This window comes from Schistocerca serialis, chromosome 3, assembly GCF_023864345.2.
Source record: "Schistocerca serialis cubense isolate TAMUIC-IGC-003099 chromosome 3, iqSchSeri2.2, whole genome shotgun sequence".
NCBI lineage: Eukaryota > Metazoa > Arthropoda > Insecta > Orthoptera > Acrididae > Schistocerca > Schistocerca serialis.
Window position 1 is genome coordinate 922,430,053 of NC_064640.1, and position 21,011 is coordinate 922,451,063.

The 21,011-nt window shown below is 44.0% G+C and overlaps 1 protein-coding gene across 1 annotated transcript in view; it reads right to left on the bottom strand.

Moving 5' to 3' along the window:
- Window positions 1-21,011, bottom strand: part of LOC126471321 (pickpocket protein 28-like) — a 145,545-nt gene that overhangs the window by 35,856 nt on the left and 88,678 nt on the right. Inside the window, exons 4-5 of the mRNA XM_050099444.1 lie at window positions 13,844-14,068; window positions 9,341-9,443 (exon numbers count right to left, since the gene is read on the bottom strand). Of these exons, the coding sequence (XP_049955401.1) occupies window positions 9,341-9,443; window positions 13,844-14,068 (328 nt within the window). The remainder of the gene's footprint in view (window positions 1-9,340; window positions 9,444-13,843; window positions 14,069-21,011) is intronic.

A 21,011-nucleotide genomic window follows, 5' to 3' on the forward strand; every position in this document is an offset into this window, starting at 1 on the left:
CGTCACAATACTCACTATTTGTCCAGGATTATTTGTTGCTAAAAGGTCAAGTATGCTTACCCAACCATTTACGCTTCGAGTGGGCTCAGGAACTAATTGTTCAAAATAATTTTCTGAGAAAGCATTCAGTACAATTTCGGATGACGTTTCATGCCTGCCGCCGGCTTTAAACGTAAAATTTTCCAGCATATCGAAGGTAGATTAAAGTCACCACCGACTATAATTGTATGCGCGGGGTACTTATTTGAAATGAGACTCAAATTTTCTTAGAACTGTTCAGCAACTATATCTTCTGAGTCGGAGGTTCGGTTAAACGATCCAATTAATAGTTTAGTCCGATTGTCAGGTATAACCTCTACCCCTAGTATTTCACACTAACTATCTACTTCAATTTCGCTACATGGCAAACTACCTCTGACAGCAATAAATACTCCACCACCAATTGTATTTAATCTATCCTTTCTGAACACTGTTATATCGTTTGAAAAAATTTCGGCTGAACTTATTTCCGGCTTTAGCCAGATCTCTATACGTACAACTATCTGAGCTTCAGTGGTTTCTATTAGGGCTTGGAGCTCTGGTTCTTTCCCAACACAGCTACGACAAGTTACAACTACAATACCAATAGTTTCTACAACTACCTTATATGTTTTACGTGCCCACTTTTAGACGGACGTCCCATCTGTGGTTTCCCGAGACCATATAGCCTAAAAAACGGCCCAGTCCCTTCCACACAGCCCTCGCTACCCGTGTAGCCTCCTCCTGTGTGTAGTGGACTCCTGACCTATTAAGCGGAACTAGGAAACCCACCACCCGATGGCGCAAGTCAAGGAATCTGCCGCCTACACAGTCACAGAACAGGCTGAGCGTCTGATTCAGACCCTCCACTCGGCTCTGCACCAAAGGACCACAGTCGGTTCTATCGACGATGCTGCAGATGGTGAGCTCTGACTTAATCTCGGAAACAAGACTGGCAGTCTTTGCCATTTCCGCTCGCCGCCCGAAACCAGACAGAATCTACTCCGATCCAAAGCGACACACGTCATTGGTACTGACATGAGCCACCACCTGCAGTTGGCTGCACCCTGTACTCTTCATGGCATCCGGAAGCACCCTTTCCACATCCAGAATGACTCCCCCCGGTATGCACACGGAGTGCACACTGGCTTCCTTCCCCTCCTTGGCAGCCATGTTCCTAAGGGGCCCCATTACGCGACTAACGTTGTAGCTCCCAACTTCCAGGTTATATACTCATACTGATTACAGAACAAAACCACTTTCCGTTTGAGGATGAAATATTATCTGCAAAATAATGGACTCCCCATGACATCATCAAAAATGGTTCAAATGACTCTGAGCACTATGCGACTTAACTTCTGAGGTCATCAGTCGCCTAGAACTTAGAACTAATTGAACCTAACTAACCTAAGGACATCACACACATCCATGCCCGAGGCAGGATTCGAACCTGCGACCGTAGCGGCCACGCGGTTCCAGACTGAAGCGCCTAGAACCGCACGGCCACACCGGCCGGCATGACATCACTAGCAGGAAGTCTAGGCTGTATTTTTATCAGTCATTAGGAAACCAGATATTTGAAGAGAAAGCTACTAATGAAACATTTAAAATCAAGCATTAGTACAGATATATGGATGATATTATCTGTCAGGTAAATGACTGAAATGAAAAAAATGATGAGCAACACTCTCAAATCAACAAAACACATAAAACATGAAGTTCACACATGAAAAAGAAAAAGAAGACGAAACCAATTTTCAAGAGATACAACAATAAGCGAAAATGGCAACCATTCCTTTAACATTTTCGGAAAATCAACGGCCACATCCAATTATCTGCATAAACAGAAACTAGCGGCACTAAGAAATATGTTATATACAATAAACAAGATTGCGTTCAACAAGAGAAATTAAGAGAAAATAACCGAGATGTGACACACATGTAGAACACAGAGTCTCATACGCTGACAAAAAATTCGAACACAATTAGGAAACAAACGCAACTCATCCAACATATCCATAATGGATAGTAAATGCGAATTTTCCTGTTCTAGTCCTGATCTGCCAGTCGGGCCGGACTGACTGTCATAACATCCTCTGCCAGTGAAGTCATTGGATGCCATATGGATGGACATGTGGTCAGCACACCGCTCTCACGGTCGTGATAGAGTTTCTTGACCTCGAAACTGTTACTAATCGGTCGAGTAGCTTCTCAGTTGGCCTCAACAGGCTGAGTGCTCCCTGGCGGCATCAGGCTCCTTCACACGTCTGTTAGCCGCATGGCCCACTCAATTACGGTGGTGGACATACACCTCCAGAATGCAGGTAATCTCACGAGCCCTAAACCCACCAACACACGTACACAATGTCGACACCACACAGGAATGAAGCACATGGTGCACTATGACTTACACATATAAATTAACACACACAATGGCAAACATACTAAGATAACACGACCTCTAATTATGTGCAAACAATACAAACAAACTAAAGCCAATCAAAAGTCAAGAGGGACAAATTCCAGGGATCAGGAACATACAAACGGCAGTGTAGAAGTTGTCAGGCAGAATACACAGGCAGGAAATACAGGAATTTTAAAGCACGTTACGTAGAACACATTCAGGTGTTGGAAATTTGAAACAAACTATTTCACAGTTGCAGAGCACTTAAACTACGATAATCGTCATCCTACTGCTATGGAACAAAATATGAAAACAACCAGAATAAACCACATCAACAAATGTCTTATACCAATTCAGGAAAACTACCACATACAGAAAAGCATTGTGGAGAGCAGACACGATAAACGATCAGATATGTATCAAAACCCACTCTCAAGTAAATAAAGGAATTGATAAGATAAAAAAACGCTTTTTTACACACAAAAAGAGAGAGAGAGCAAAGGGTGGGGGCGGGGGGGGGGGGGGGGAGAAGAAACTCTAACATACACACATATCACAAAAACACATTTAATAACTGGCAATAACTTTCGGCACTTGGTAACTCCATCCGAAATATAACATCCAAACGAAAGTTCAGTTCCAAGTATTGTGAAAAAAATTTCAATTCTGAGAAATCAGAGGAAGAGCAGCTATAACAAACGAAAAAGAAACTTGAAGATCACCATTCACGAAATCTATAGGTTGTTCTTCAAATTGTTACTACACCAGTAAAAGTTCTAGAACTATTCGTAATCTCAGAGTACTACATTAGTAAGAGTTCCAGAACTAATTATAACCTCAATGTACAATGCCATAAATATAAATTAAAGTAATAGCAAAAACAAAAATATGTGCATATTCCAGGCCTCTGAATTTGTCTTGCAAATAATACAGGTAGACTCCTACAGAATAGAAATCGTGCTTTGTTCAGTTGTCATTAGATGCTCTCAAAGTAATAATTATCAACGTACCGTAGTATTATACGCAACTGAAGATGAGAAGACTTCAAAAGTTGAATATTTAAAACAGAGCGTTTCTTACATACACGACAAGAAATTCCTCACAAGGGAACCTCCCCATCGCACCCCCCTCAGATTTAGTTATAACTTGGCACAGTGGTTAGGCCTTGATAAACCGAACACAGATCAATTGAGAAAACAGGAAGAAGTTGTGTGGAACTGTGAAAAAATAAGCAAAATATACAAACTGAGTAGTCCATGGGTCACATATGCAACATCAAGGAGTTCGTGAATTCAGAAGCGCCGTGGTCTCGTGGTAGCGTGAGCAGCTGCAGATGAAGAGGTCAGACAGAGGTCCTTGGCTCAAGTCTTCCCACAAGTGAAAATTTTACTTTCTTTATTTTTGCGTAGTTATTATCTGTCCGTTCGTTCATTGACGTCTCTGATCACTGTAATAAGTTTAGTGTCTGTGTTTTGCGACCGCATCGCAAAACCGTGCGATTAGTAGACGAAAGGACGTGCCTCTCCAATGGGAACGGAAAACATTTGATCGCAAGGTCATAGGTCAACCGATTCCTCCACAGGAAAACACATCTGATATATTCTATACGACACTGGTGACGGCATGTGCGTCACATGACAGGAATATGTTGTCGACCGACCTAACTTGTACTCTTGGCGAATGGGTAAAAAGACTCTTCTACCTTGCCCGATTTAGGTTTTCTTGTGGATGTGATAATTACTCCCAAAAAAGTGATGAAAACATAAGAGTTTGTCACATAAACTGGAAATAAAAAATTAAAATTTTCACTCGATTGAAGATTTAAACCAAGGACCTGTCGTGCCGCAGCTGCTCACTTTACCACGAGACCACGGAGCTCCTGCTGTCCCAACCTCCTTGATGTTAGCTATCTTCCCATGAACTACTCAGTTTGTATATTTTGCTTATTTTTTCTCAGTTCCACACAACTTCTTCCTGTTTTCTCAATCGATCTGTGTTCAGTTTTTCAAGGCCTATCCACTGTGCCAACTTATAACTAAATCTGAGGGGGGGTGCGATGGGGAGGTTCCCTTGTCAGAACGACATTCAGTAGTCGTTGGGACCCATGCCACAGCGAATACAAGAGTATACAAGAGTTTATTTGATCCCCGCGAGGGCGAGCGCGGGGGGGAGGGGGAGGTGCTGGTTAGGGGGAGGGGGAATTACACCACACACTGATGTTGATGACGGTAATCACTTCCGAATGGAATGATCTTTAGCCATTTAATACCCGTTATGTGATGAATACCTCCACAAATTCGGCACATGGACCAACATTTTTTCCACATCATCGTAACGAATCGCGCAGTTTGGTGTGCGACGTTAACAGTTATCGACATGGGCTACTGGCACTCATTCCACCGCTCATCAGACTGAAAATGCCACTCACTGGACTCTCAGTGGCAAAACGAAGAGTTTTTAGACGTGCCATTCTTCAATCTGACTGCAGCACGGTAGAAAAACGTGAGCGTTGCTTTTCGCCATCTGGACAGCTATGAAATGAACGACGTCCATTTCGTGACGGAATGTTTACATTCATTTCGTGAAAAGGTGTTTACAGACTCAGACGCTAGCCATACTTCAGGGAACTTTATATGCAGTCATTTGGGCGATGCTGTTTTCATAAAAGTTACTATGTAATGTGGGAGGTATGAAAATATTTTATTTATTTATTTGAAGACAGTGAACATATGGGTCTACTACCTACAAACTACATCATTTATTATAATAATTGTTCTACAATGTAATTTAATAGCGCATTTCAGGTAAATAAGACTTTACACATAATTCTCTAATGACTTTTGTAAAATTACCCACTTAGAAAGTACAACATTACCTACTTACTAAATAAGCTATAGGTTTTTACATTTTTTGTTAAATACCGTGTAACATCCAACTGATACGTTAACTATTGTAATAATAATTATTAGCTACTGCTGCATGATTAGTGTCAAAACTGTAAGTAGACTGTACTGCAAAAATTGATTACTGCGTCCGACACTAGCATGGTGTTTCTAAAATCCAAAAGACTTTGACCAGGTTCAAGAGTGAAAATCTCATGGGTTTTAAATGTCCTTTTAAGTTTCCACTGACCTGAAATGGTTCCACTTTATTTTTACAGATTTTGTGCTACCGTAATTAGTCTGGGATCGAGGTTCCCAACACGTTATACACTGAACTGACAAAAGTCATCGGGCAGCGATGTACATATACACATAGCGGTAGTACCACGTACACAAGGTATAAAAGGGAAAGAGAATCACAATGTCAAGAGGATGCCGAGAGTATCAGATTTTAGGCATTACCTCTCACCACGGGTAACTTAGTGCCTGACGGACTTGTCTTAACGACTGAGAGTAGCGACGTTTGCGTAAAGTTGTCAGTGTTAACACATAAGCGACACTGCGTGAAATAACCACCGAAATCAAAGTGAGACGCACGAAGAACGTATCCGTTAGGACAGTTCGGTGAAATTTCCCGTTAATGGTCTTTGGTAGCCAATGACCGACACGAGTGCCTTTGCTAACAGCACGACATAGCCTGCAGCGCCTCTATTGGGCTCCTGATCATATTGGTTGGACCCTAGACTACCGGAAAACTGTGGCCTGGTCAGGTGAGTCCTGTTTTCAATTGGTAAGAGCTGATGGTAGTATTCGATGATAGGATTCGGCTATAGAGGCAGCGTGGCTCAATATTTTTGCGGGGGACTTCCAACTACTTCTTGAGTTCATGCCATGTCGAGTTACTGCACTACACCGAAAGAAAGGAGGTCCAACACGATATTAGGTTTTTATGACTTTGGTCATCTCAGTGTAGGACGGCAAGCTGCTTCTTGTTTGCTTGGTCGTTGCAACGTGTCACAGAAGGCATGCAGACAAGTTATCATTCCTTACACTCCCCAACATCTGTCGTCGTTTCATAAGTCTTCTTCAGGGATTACGTTTCTTTATATAAGTATTTCTATCTTGTTACCATGGTATTCTCCTCTATTTTCCTCACAAATAAATCTGTAGCTCTTTACTGGATACCTTCTCTGCTACAGTGTTTAACTCCTGCCACATTGAACCATACCGTATAATCTATATCTTCTGTACCTATATAAAAATAAAACTGTAAAACCATCGTGTCTGTTTGTTTGTCTGTTTCAAAACGTTAATCTACGGATGTTTTCATAGGTAACTTGGGTATAACCAGCGGCAACATACGGGCTTTATTTCATCATATTCGGAACAAGGAAAGGAAAGATGTAATTTAAAGTGTAATCTAAAATTGCCTGCTCAGTTTAGTAGTTCGGGTGTTTAATCATCACGACGTAGTACACCAAAGACTCAGTGGACGATGCTGTTAATTTTTCAATTCAGTGACTGATGTGATTTCCGAAGTTTACATATGTGACAAAATTAAGTACCGCCATCTTATCTCTATGAAGACAAACTAACAGCTAATGTACTTGGCTGATATATACGGACTTGCTTATTTTAGTTATACTTTTTGCTAGGAAAGTTTCTTTGTGATTTTTGTGTCTACCTATTACGTTATGATTTCGTTTTGCGTACGAGTAAAAACGCCTTGAAAACGCTTGTGTTCTTTCGGAATACACCAGAACGGCTAGAAGGTCTAAGAGTCCAGTGACGGTCGTGAGATGGGACATGCTGTGGCTACAGAATATCAGGATTTAACTAATTTTATTGAAACTCGTTCCGAAAACGAGGCGTGATGTAATTCAACTCGAGAGCATCATGCATTAGCTAGCTCCTCAGAACCATTCACTCATTGGGTCATAAAGTTACATATCTTCAACGTATTATCACAGAAGTGGAAATTTTGACGGGGAGTGGTGCAGGCGAGTGGGATTGCATACCTCGAATCCCACTTCTTCCGTACAATTTACATTTTCGCTTTAAATGTGTACTGTTTCCTTTGAGCGTATGTTATGCGATGATCATAAAAAAAGCACAAGGCCAGACGCTGCGTGTTGTGAGTATGGACGTTACTGTCAGATGCTTTTAACACCGCCAGATGGTTATGGCTCTATCCCATCTCAGTTAAAAACAATCTCATTGTTTATGTCCCCAGCCATACTGTTGTAAACAAAGAAAGCTTTATAAGTCAAAAATACCAGGTGTACTGGTATGAAATGAGCGTTAAGACACAAATGTGTCGATAGGGAACATTTGTTGTGGACGAGCCTTAATTTTTTTTTGTTTGGTTGGTATGACATCTGTCAAAGATATTTAGTACACATCAAGTCATGGGACAAAGAACATCTTATGTTTTCATCGTGTTAACAATGTCGAATTTTGTACCAGAAAGTGATGATTTGCGGAAAGCATTAATTTTTTGTTTTCATTTGAAAAAAAGTGCGGCAGAGTCGCATCGAATGCTTGTCGAGGCATATGGTGATCATGCTCTATCAGAAGCAACATGCAAAATATGGTTTCAATGGTTCAGAAATAATGATTTTGATGTAAGAAATGAAGAACGTGGAAACCACCAAAAAAGCTCGCAAACGCTGAATTGCAAGCAATATTGGATGAAGATGATACTTTGAGTCAGAAGGAAATGGCAGCAATGCTAAATGTTGCACAACAAACAATTTCTGACCGTTTGAAAGCTATGGGAAAGATCCAAAAGTGTGGAAAATGGGTGCCACATGAATTGAATGAAAGACAGATGGAAAACCGAAAAACCATTTGTCAAATTTTGCTTCAAAGACATGAAAGAAAATCAATTTTGCATCAAATTGTTACTGGCGATATAAAATGGATTTATTTTAAGAATCCTAAACGGGAAAAATCATGGGTTAATCCGGAAGAACCATCAACATGGACTGCAAAACCAGATCGATTCGGTAAGAAGACAATGATCTGTGTTTGGTGGGATTAGAAAGGTGTGGTGTATCATGAGCTTCTAAAACCCGGTGAAACTGTGAATACTAATCGCTACAGACAACAAGTGATCAATTTGAACTATGCATTGATCTAAAAAAGACCAGGATGGGCCAGAAGACATGGCAAAGTATTATTATTATTTTTTTTTTACACGACAATGCACCTGCACACAAAGTAAAACTGGTTCAGGATACAATCGAAACACTTGACTGGGAAGTGATACCTCACCCGCCGTAGTCACCAGACTTGGCTGCTTCCGACTACCGTTTGTTTTCATCAATAGGACACGCATTGTCTGAGGAACACTTCAATTCCTACGAAAAAGTCGAAAATTGGGTGTCTGATTGGTTTGCTTCAAAAGACGAACATTTCTATTGGAGTGGTGTCCACAAATTTCCAGAAAGGTGGTCAAAATGTATAGAAAGCAATGGTCAGTACTTTGAATAAAATGTTTTTACTTTTCAATTCAAAATTAGTGTTTCATTCTCACAAAAAGACGCTCATTTCATACCGGTACACCTGGTAAACTCCACGTGTATGATGTTTCGGACACAGCTACAAATAAATACGTGGACAAAATTGGTTTCTCAGCTGGCGGTGTCTATTTTATCAGCTACTATCTCATTTGTTTTGTATTCGGTCATTCATGAAGTGATTCAGGACCGAACGACACACTTCAACGTTGCAATTTCTCCACTATTTCATTTACCGTTAAGACACTGCTCTGTGCAAGGTACTGTAAGAAAATCGATCATTACTAGAAGTCATAGAACCGACGTTAGATATCCAAACCATCCTAGTCTCTCACGATACACGAACTAACTATGGCTAAAAGTGACGCTTCTGTTATCTCTGTGGGTGGACGTGTCGCTACAATATGACCAGTGGTTAAAGCTATCGCCAAACTGACTGCAGACGAAGAGGCCGTGGGTGGACACGGCCGAGGCATTTGTTGCGGCTGACGGATTCGCGAATGAAGGTAACAGACGTGGCGATCAGGTCCAGCAGCAGCTTCAAGGCAAGGCACAGCACTTCCACCACGCTCAGCAGACTCACTCCCAGGAACAGGCCGGCGATACCTCCCAGAGATACTGCAACACACAAACAAGTATAAGGTGGCAGAGCACAATAAGATTCTCAAGCCTCTTTTACAGTTGTTCTCAAAGGAACACCTCAAAATACATTCTTTTACATTTCTGTGAATTATCCACTCACATCACGGAATCTTATTCACTGCTTTACAAAAATAATGCCACATACTATGTACTGCAACAGTTGAATTTCGTTAGGTTCATTTACTGCTCTGCAGGTCCTTCCCATTGAAACAGTTTGTTAAGGACTGGAAACTCTATATCGAAATGTGAAACATGAATTATTTCACAGTATTTATTTCCCAGCTGCATTATTTTTATATGGGTTATTATAAAAGGTATTCCTTATTTGTAGAGGTCGTAGTTTGGATCAAAAGAAGACAAAAGTGTCCAGTAAACACGGCACTAAAATGCATACCTGAAGAGATGCCAGCACTGTGCATCTGCGCTACTACACTCCTGGAAATTGAAATAAGAACACCGTGAATTCATTGTCCCAGGAAGGGGAAACTTTATTGACACATTCCTGGGGTCAGATACATAATATGATCACACTGACAGAACCACAGGCACATAGACACAGGCAACAGAGCATGCACAATGTCGGCACTAGTACAGTGTATATCCACCTTTCGCAGCAATGCAGGCTGCTATTCTCCCATGGAGACGATCGTAGAGATGCTGGATGTAGTCCTGTGGAACGGCTTGCCATGCCATTTCCACCTGGCGCCTCAGTTGGACCAGCGTTCGTGCTGGACGTGCAGACCGCGTGAGACGACGCTTCATCCAGTCCCAAACATGCTCAATGGGGGACAGATCCGGAGATCTTGCTGGCCAGGGTAGTTGACTTACACCTTCTAGAGCACGTTGGGTGGCACGGGATACATGCGGACGTGCATTGTCCTGTTGGAACAGCAAGTTCCCTTGCCGGTCTAGGAATGGTAGAACGATGGGTTCGATGACGGTTTGGATGTACCGTGCACTATTCAGTGTCCCCTCGACGATCACCAGTGGTGTACGGCCAGTGTAGGAGATCGCTCCCCACACCATGATGCCGGGTGTTGGCCCTGTGTGCCTCGGTCGTATGCAGTCCTGATTGTGGCGCTCACCTGTTCGGCGCCAAACACGCATACGACCATCATAGGCACCAAGGCAGAAGCGACTCTCATCGCTGAAGACGACACGTCTCCATTCGTCCCTCCATTCACGCCTGTCGCGACACCACTGGAGGCGGGCTGCACGATGTTGGGGCGTGAGCGGAAGACGGCCTAACGGTGTGCGGGACCGTAGCCCAGCTTCATGGAGACGGTTGCGAATGGTCCTCGCCGATACCCCAGGAGCAACAGTGTCCCTAATTTGCTGGGAAGTGGCGGTGCGGTCCCCTACGGCACTGCGTAGGATCCTACGGTCTTGGCGTGCATCCGTGCGTCGCTGCGGTCCGGTGCCAGGTCGACGGGCACGTGCACCTTCCGCCGACCACTGGCGACAACATCGATGTACTGTGGAGACCTCACGCCCCACGTGTTGAGCAATTCGGCGGTACGTCCACCCGGCCTCCCGCATGCCCACTATACGCCCTCGCTCAAAGTCCGTCAACTGCACATACGGTTCACGTCCACGCTGTCGCGGCATGCTACCAGTGTTAAAGACTGCGATGGAGCTCCGTATGCCACGGCAAACTGGCTGACACTGACGGCGGCGGTGCACAAATGCTGCGCAGCTAGCGCGATTCGACGGCCAACACCGCGGTTCCTGGTGTGTCCGCTGTGCCGTGCGTGTGATCATTGCTTGTACAGCCCTCTTGCAGTGTCCGGAGCAAGTATGGTGGGTCTGACACACCGGTGTAAATGTGTTCTTATTTCCAGGAGTGTATGAATCACATCTGCCAGCACTTCGTTATTTCGCCGGCGCGGTGGTCTCGCGGTTCTAGGCGCGCAGTCCGGAACCGCGCGACTGCTACGGTCGCAGGTTCGAATCCTGCCTCGGGCATGGATGTGTGTGATATCCTTAGGTTAGTTAGGTTTAAGTAGTTCTATGTTCTAGGGGACTGATGACCACAGCTGTTAAGTCCCATAGTGCTCAGAGCCATTTGAACCATTTTTGAACTTCGTTATTTCGAAAGATCTATAGAATGGAGTAAACAAATGAGAAAATATTCTTCTGCCATTGTCGACGGATACAACGTGCACTAAACATCTGTTGACGTTGTTCCAGTAAATCATATTCATAGTTCTGTGTAAGTGCAGCCCACACATTAGTTCTAATGGAATCAGTTTGTGATATGCACTAACATTATAATTATATCTTTGCAATTAGCAGCATCACGGAAGCCTATTATTCTATTCGGATTTTGGCACACATGGGACCAACGGCCACTTCCAGTTGCCAGACTATAACAGATAAACTATTGTGTGCGTTAGTCTTACCCAGAAAAATGTGTACCGTTCACAGCAGCAACACTTACAGGTTTTACTGCCTGCAGCATCCATGGACAATAACAGTGGAGTGCGTCCTTATTTATGTAGCGCATTCCGTAGATCTTTGTAATAGCAAAGATGTTTTTGTAGAAGATATGTTTTCACCGTAGCAAAAATAAACAAGTGTTCATAGCTCTTAAGGTATGAATATCGGAGAACGCGTTTACTGTATTTTTTGTCCTATTTTAGTCCGTACTACCTCCTCTCAAGATGTGGAATACTTTTTTTTATAACACCCTGTGTGTTGGGAATGAATTTCTCACTATGTAGCTGATTACACTACGCCATGAAACTTACTGGTACATTAAATCCATGAAGGAAACCGATATTTAAACGGGACCTTTTCCACCTGCGTGCAATTCATATACGGGGTCCGCAGCCCAATCCGATTCAAAGTTTTAATATTACAGCTGAAAACCACAAATCACCCTATAAAGAGAACACGTATTTTAATGACACAGCTGAATTACTTCAACAATTGACAGAGTCCTAATACCAATCGAAGTTTCATGTGATGTTCTGTAGTCAAAAGACTGCTTCTTTAATTTTTACATCATTCAAGGAAAGAGGTAGAATGACTTTTCTTACTGAAAGAGAGAGGTTAACTATTTCAAAGTGCTGTCCCAGTGATTTACTTATTACAGTTCATTATATCTGAATAGAAGAACTCCAATTTTCTCTAACTGAATTACTTCTATAAGTAACAGAACCATAACAGGGTGGGCAGTGTAGTACAATGTTCTACAATCTATAGGTTACGTAGTTAATCATTTAAATACTGCAGGGAAACCATGGAATTATTTTCAACAAGAATTCGCTTTCGCTACTGCCTTTATCCCGCATTGTGTGCAGGGTCGGCAGGGTTAAGTACAGAATTGGCAAGGCTAATTTTAAGGGGTGGCCGGATGCCCTTCCTGCCACCACCCCATACTCCCCGGGACGGAAGTAGTGTACCCCAGCGGGCTGCGTCTAGTGTAAATCGTGAAATAGTGTGAATGTGTTTCAAATGTCTGCTAGTCGTGGAGCTGAGGCAGGACGTGGGGACCAGCCCAGTATTCACCTAGTAGGGTATGGAAAACCGCCTAATAACCACATCCAGGCTGGCCGGCACACCAGCCGTCGTCGTTAATCCGCCGGGTGGATTCAATCCGGGACCGGCGCGCCTACCCGAGTCCAGGAAGCAGCGCGTTAGCGCTCTCGGCTACCCTGGTGGGTTAATTATTTTCAATAAGAATGAGTGTGATTAATTATTTCTAAGAGATGGACCTATTTCACAAGGATTTACCAGGTTCATTTCAGCTCTCTGTAACTGCTAGAAAGTGAATGAAAGTCGTGGTATGCTTTGGTGTCCGTGCTGTCGCTCAACTAAAGACGCGCTCTTGGAAAATGTTGCATTCGGTTACATTAAAGGAGTGCTACTGGACAGGTGCACGGATGCAGCTGCACGATTAGTGATGCCACAGTCGCCGCATTGGAATCACACTTTAACTTCAGGCGTAACACGATGTTTTCACAAACAACTGGACTCGTATTCGGGAGGACGACGGTTCAATCCCGTCTCCAGCCATCCTGATTTAGGTTTTCCGTGATTTCCCTAAATCGCTTCAGGCAAATGCCGCGACGGTTCCTTTGAAAGGGCACGGCCCATTTCCTTCCCAATCCTTCCCTAACCCGAGCTTGCGCTCCGTCTCTAATGACCTCGTTGTCGACGGGACGTTAAACACTAACCACCAGCACCACAAACAACTAGTATTCAGGAATAAGAAATCCGCTGCAGAATAATTCCTTACGTACAGAACGTGGATGACGTTAGTAACACCTACTAAGCACGGATGCACAGATATGCCAGTCATTTGTACATTCAAATATGTGCGGCGTTACTTACATGCCAATTATCGTTTGTTGCCTGTTGTGAGGGCTTACCGAGCAGCTGCAGCTCGTCCACAGCCGGGGTGCGCACGTACTTGACGGCTGCGCGCTGGCTGTAGTAGATGGCCATGTAGCCCTGGTCGCCGTCCTCTACCGGCTTGCCGGCCTCTGCGAACACCGAGTCCACATCGTAGATGATGCCCGTGCAGGCGGGCAGGCAGCTCTGCATACACTGTAGCAAGTGTTTACTTCCAACTCCGCCCATGACGCGTGCTTCACCTGGAAACAAGTACCTGCTGTTCAGTCATTGTACACTTTTGGACCCTGAAATAGCTACACCAAGAAAGGCGGTCATTCAGAGGAACCGCACAAAGCAGGTGGGAGTAACGCCATTTACATTCTGTATGTAAGGTAACATTACTCAGCGTCCTTCTCATCCAAAACCCTATTTTGAACATAAGCAGATCGTTGGTTGGTTGATTTGGAAGAGGGTACCAAACAACGAGGTCATCGGTCCCACCGGATTAGGGAAGAACTGGGAAGGAAGTCGGTAGTGCCCTTTCAGAGGAACCATCTCGGCATTTGCCTGAAGCGATTTGGGGAAATCACAGAAAACCTAAATCAGTCTGGCCTGACGCGGGTGTGAACCGTCGTCCTCGCGAATGCGAGCCCAGTGTGTGAGCAGATCGTGCCGTGCCTCGTGTAAGCGAGACAAACGTCTGCCAGCATTTGTCGCAACTGGACAGTGGCGGGTTCGTAGCCTATCGAGACGGCTGTGTATCGTTCCACGATATGTGGTAGTTATATAGCACGAACAGCGAAAATGTAGCAAGTGACAAACTATTTTCTTCTCATCACTTTGTGGGGTCATCAGTGAGATAATATTTCGTAGCGGTTTGAAATTATGTGACAAGTTTTTGCAGGTCCCTAACTACTCGTATTCTCAAACACTGCATAACTAAGGTAGGGTATAATATTTCGTAAGGGTTTGAAATTATGTGACCAGTTTTTGCAGATCCCTAACTACTCGTAATCTCAAACACTGCATAACTTATTCAAAAATGTTCAAATGTGTGTGAAATCTTATGGGACTTAACTGCTAAGGTCATCAGTCCCTAAGCTTACACACCACCTTAACCTAAATTATCCTAATGACAAACACACACACCCATGCCCGAGGGAGGACTCGAACCTGCGCCGGGATCAGCCGCACAGTCCATGACTGCAGCGTTTGAGACCACTCGGCTAATCCCGTGCGGCGCACTGCGTAACTAAAGTAAGGTATTCGCGTGTCGTGGACTACACTGCTTTTTCCAACCCCACCCCCACACTTTTCATAGGTGGGTGGTCCACTCAGTTGCCCTTCACGGCAAGCCATCCTGGGCTTACATTTCAGTAGGATAACGCCCTCCTGCATACGGCGACAGCGTCTACCGCTTGTCTTCGTGGTTGCCAAACCCCACCTTGGCCAACAAGGTTGCTGGATGTCCACCCCAACTGAGAACATTTGGAGCATTATGGGCAGGGCCCTCCCACCAGCAAGGGATTTCGAAAATCTAAAGCGCCAATTGGGCAGAATTTGGCACGCTATCCCTCAGGAATCCCTTAACAACGCTATCAATCAATACCGAGCTGAATAGCTGCCAGAAGTGAGCCAACATGTTATTGACTTGCTTACCGCATATCAAGGCGTGACGAATGCGCTGGGGTGGCACATTGTGACTCCACACCGACTGCAGCCTTTCGCCCAATAGATGAAACTGACTGTATCTGTTATACGGTGGTCGAACAGAAACAGTGCCGACACTATCGAGCAGTAACAACTGATAACCACTGATTAGTGGATCTTTAGATCCGTTGAGGCTGCAGGATGCAAACCCTTACCTCCCATTTAGGTAGTGTTTGTGTGTGTATGGCTTGAGACAGTCAAACTCAACAGTCGTCAGCTCATTCACCTCTTCTTTCATCAGGACAATAATTTTCTCGTTTTGAGAGGCAGTGCGATAAGGATTATCTGCCGCACATCCAGACTAGTCTAATTTGTTGGGAGCCTCATACTCTCTCTCACGAGGCACTAACATCTATCCTTTTGTACTTTCTCGCAGGTACATATAGCAGAGACACGGCACAAGTTCTTCTGTTGCCAAAAACTCCCAATACACTTACAGGGAATGGACTGCTAATCTCCAAGGTCCTTCCCGTGACTGTTGGTTTTTCTGTGGAAACCCTTAATGCAAGCAGTCATATGGTTCAGCACTCATTTGGGACATGAATACCTATATGCAAACTACCTGAGAGCAGATATTTTGAAACTGAAATATCCATCCTTGGAAACTTGTTTAACGATTACCCACGCTCATGAACAGTCAGTTCTGTCATCTACCACACTCCAGCCGCCGGTACAGATCTTCGCTGCCGACACGCCACGCAGCTGCACAACGCAACGACAGCGTCAGTGCCAGGGACCCTTAACAGATTCAGTGGCTCCCCCTTCGGACCATGTTTTTGATTCCCGCCTTCGGCTGCGAAGACAACGTTTGCCCTCATGCAGTCAACGTTCTGTTACGCATCAATGACGAGACTATCGTTTACGGAGGGTGACCTGCTCATCCTGAGGGACGCAGAGTCGTAAGGCCGAAGGATGCTGGTCATCGATATTGATGACCAATTGCAACACTACCACTTCCAAGGTCACCAACCTATATGGGATGGACCTGTTCCACTGCCTTGGCCTCGAGCTATAAGATTCTGCATATGCTACCAAGACCTTGTCTTTGGGCACTCAGCTGCAAGAGCTTCTGGAATCATTCTCAGACATATTTTCTGACACGTCTCCAGCGATCTCGAAGCCCACATCGAACTCCTCCCCTTGACAGTTCTGAAGTTCCACAAAGCCCGTCCCGTATCGTTTGCACTCCATGATAAGCTGCAGCTGGAGATTTGGTGCCTGGAAGATGTGTGAGTCCCGACGCCAATGCACAAAAGTTGCTGGGTTTCACCCATCGTTGTCGTCGAAAATCCGAAAGGGTCTCTTCGAGTTTTTGGGGATTTTAAAGCCACTGTCAATGCACAATACGCTGTTGACACCTATCCCATACCAAAAGTTGAGGACATTATATCAAAATTGGTGGGCGGAAAAGTATTTGTCATGATTAATATTCACGATGCCTACTTCCAGCTGTCTTTGCACGAGACGTCGAAGTCTGTCCTGATCAAAAATACCCCTTTTCGCCTTTTTCGTTGCAACCAGCTTCCATTCGGGGGCGCAAGTGCCTCAGCCACTATTCAATGCTATTTGGAGACGCTGACCATAGGCGTTACGGGGACAGCAAACTACATCGGTGACATCTTAGTCGCTGGCTCTATCGACCAGGAATGGACATGGAACTTATACACAATCTTCAGCGTTCTGCGGGATAATCACTTACGTTGCAACAATGGCAAATTCCTCTTTTCTTGTGCCTCAGGTAACGTACCTCACTCATGTCTTGAGCGCCATAAAACAATTGTGGCCAACAACAGTCCTCAGTTTATGTCTGCTGACTTCACTTTCTTCGGTGGAAAAAGTACAGGACAAAATAAGAAAAAGTGTTAATTTGTAATCATGTCACATGTAAACATATTTCTTTTGTGACGTATTATCCGACTTCCTACTTGAAATTGAAACATTCTCGAAATTCTTGGAATTCCAGGGCCGATATCTTGTCGTTATTAATTTCGATGCCAGGCAAAATTTGTCGAAATTCCCGTTTCATGGAATGAACTGTCTATATGCATAGGTAAGTCTGTGTGGACCCTCAGAGCATGAGTCTTACTAGCATATGTCTTATTTTTAAAACTGAGTCCCACGATAGCGTCGCCCAGTGTTACAGAAGGCAAGATCCAGCATATATATATATATATATATATATATATATATATATATATATATATATATATATATATATATATATAGCCCGGAATTTATCAAAAATATTAGTAAACCAGTCAATGTCTGTATCCATGTGGCGTCTGCCATACTCCCCTACATCAGACACGTTGAACTCTTGCGAAACATTCATTACGTGCCTGCACTCCGCGTCCGTTTTGGCAGGGTCTGTAACTTTGTTGGTGAATGAGGATACACCAGACAAAGTGATTTCATTGAGTCTCTATCGAATCCACGTATCTGTAATGGAAGAGCCCTTCTTTGTCCCATGGTGAATCTTTGCGTCAACACCATGTGCAGCTGTAGTGATATCAATGTCCTCCTGATGCAGTTTTCAGCAAGTTTCTGAAGAGCCGTATAAGTAAATTGATATGAGTCCATGGATAAGTGCTTAACCTTGTCGTGATCCGCTCGGAGAAAGTAATGTATTTTTCGACACTCTTTAGCAGGACATTGGTCTCATCTTTTCACAGGCCGACAAAGCCAACTTCCTCAGTAATGAAATGCGCATGATGCTGGCTCAAGTTGTGGAAGAAGACAGGCATGTGTCGTGTCTGTACTCTGAGTTGCATACGTTGTTTGTCTTAACCATTTCATTTCTAATGTCAGGGACAACCCTGCGAGATGTTTGTTCTCTGAGATCGAACGACCAGCAAGGAAAGTGGACTGGATTTACCGAATTAAGTTTCCCATTACCAATTGGTAAGAAATTGGTATCTTATACTATTACACAGATGGATGTCACGTTCGTGGACTGCCGTTGCATAGGAAAGTGGAAGCTGCACATCGGGACAACTGTCAACAAACGGGAAAGTTCTGCACTGCAGCTAACAATGGATGCAGCTTCAAATACTGCCACGACACACAGCCGTTTTCTCCCTCAATTTGAGTATCATGCTCAGTTTGTTACTGAGTACCTCTGTGATCTCAGCTGCGAAAAATGTTAGGTTAGTTTCTTGTTTGAGAATGTCAAAAAATATATTTGTTTCACCAAGCGAATAACGCCTAGATTAACGCTCTGCTTCCCGGACTCACATCGATTTATGTACGCACCTCAGCAGAAGCTTGCTGAAACAGTGCATCTGGAGCATATACATATAACTAAAGCTTTACTTCCCAATGATTCAAAGTTTCAACTTGTGACGATAAATGAGGTCTTGCCGTACTAATTCCTGAATTTCATGGCGAGACTCAACGAAACCGCAATGCTTGGCACAACCACATTCACCAGTAATCTTATAGACTCTGCCATAACGGTTGTGGAGTGAACATGCGATGAATGTTTGCCAGGAGCTCAGCATCCCCGATTTAGAGGAGTATGCTAGGCTCGACGTGGACACGGACGTAAGCAAGCTCGTAGATATTTTCGGGAAAATCCATAGTGTATGCATGGACACATATGAGATCTATGCTGCCTTCTATTACACTGTGCAAGTGCCTTGTGAGTCGCAATGTTAAAACGATACGTCTCTAAATCGAATTTCAACCGATGTTGACATGCTGCTCTTTTCCGAATGCGGAAATTGTGGGGAACGTCGCCAGTGTGTGCATAGGTACGTTAAAGTAAATAACTCACGAACGAGTGAGGAGAAGTACAAGGTAGGAGACCAGTTGAGTAAAAACCTACACTTGAAAGTAAACAACTTATATGGGTACATCAAGCAACAATGTCTGCCGATTGTAGGGTTATGATAAGTGTACAATGAGCAAAACTTCAGGTTATATGAGTTCCAAAATGTGATTGTGGATTCTGGTGTAGGAGATACTACAGTGGAGGCTGACCTGTCGTATACTACTGAGTAGCACGACACGTGCACAATGAACACCGGCCCGTTCTGCCGCGCCTTGTCCTGCGCAATGGTTCCACCACAAGATGACGACGCCGGTGCTGGATAAAAAAAGACACATTACGCTCTACTAAAATCTCCAGAAATTTCTCAGCTTGGGAAAGAAACTAATTAGTCACCCATTTTATCTTATTCAATCTGTCACGCTGGCTGAAGGAGTATATAGAAGTAGACGTCAGTACGGGAAACAGGGCTTTCCTGACATGTGACTTTGAAAAAGATTTTTTTTTCTTGATTTGAGGAATAATTGAGTATGTTGTGACTTGGCAAGACAGCCAAGTCACAATGAGAGGAAGCCGAAAGGCACGCGTTAAGCTCACGCAGATTGGCTTGAGGTCTGGAACAGGACAATATCTTGAGAATTGCAAATAAAGTACGTAGTTGATATAATACTTAACTTTAATCCACAATTGTAGAACATCTCTCGTTACGGTACATGCTTCATAATATTAATTATCAACTGCTATGGCGCCTTGCTAGGTCGTAGCAAATGACGTAGCTGAAGGCTATGCTAACTATCGTCTCGGCGAATGAGAGCGTATTTGTCAGTGAACCATTGCTATGAACGTCGGCTGTACAACTGGGGCGAGTGCCAGTACGTCTCTCTAGACTTGCCGTGTGGCGGCGCTCGGTCTGCTATCACTGACAGTGGCGACACGCGGGTCCGACGTATACTAATGGACCGCGGCCGATTTAAAGGCTACCACCTAGAAAGTGTGGTGTCTGGCGGTGACACGACAGAGTACATGGCCAAACCATGGAAAATTTAATGAAGCACCGCCAAATGCACTACCTCTGGGAACAGCGTCGTGGCACGTGCAATTATATCCCCATTCAAATTTTAAGTTGGCCACCATCTCTGGAGATGGCTAACATTTCGGTACAGTTCACGAAGTCTATCAATATTGGCATGTATACAGGGTGGTCCATTGATAGTGACCGGGCCAAATGTCTCACGAAATAAGCATCAAACGAAAAAACTACAAAGAACGAAACTCCGGTCTAGCTTGAAAGGGGAAACCAGATGACGCTATGGTTGGCCCGCTACATGGCGCTGCCATACGTCAAACGGATATCAACCGCGTTTTTTTTAAAATATGAACCCCCATTTTTTATTACATATTCGTATAGTACGTAAAGAAATATGAATGTTTTAGTTGGACCACTTTTTTGCTTTGTGATAGATGGCGCTGTAATAGTCACAAGCGTATAAGTAACATTCCACCAGTGCAGACGGTATTTGCTTCGTGATACATTACCCGTGTTAAAATGGACCGTTTACCAATAGCGGAAAAGGTCGATATCGTGTTGATATATGGCTATTGTGATCAAAATGCCCACCGGGCGTGTGCTATGTATACTGCTCGGTATCCTGGACGACATCATCCAAGTGTCCGAAACGTTCGCCGGATAGTTACGTTATTTAAGGAAACAGGAAGTATTCAGC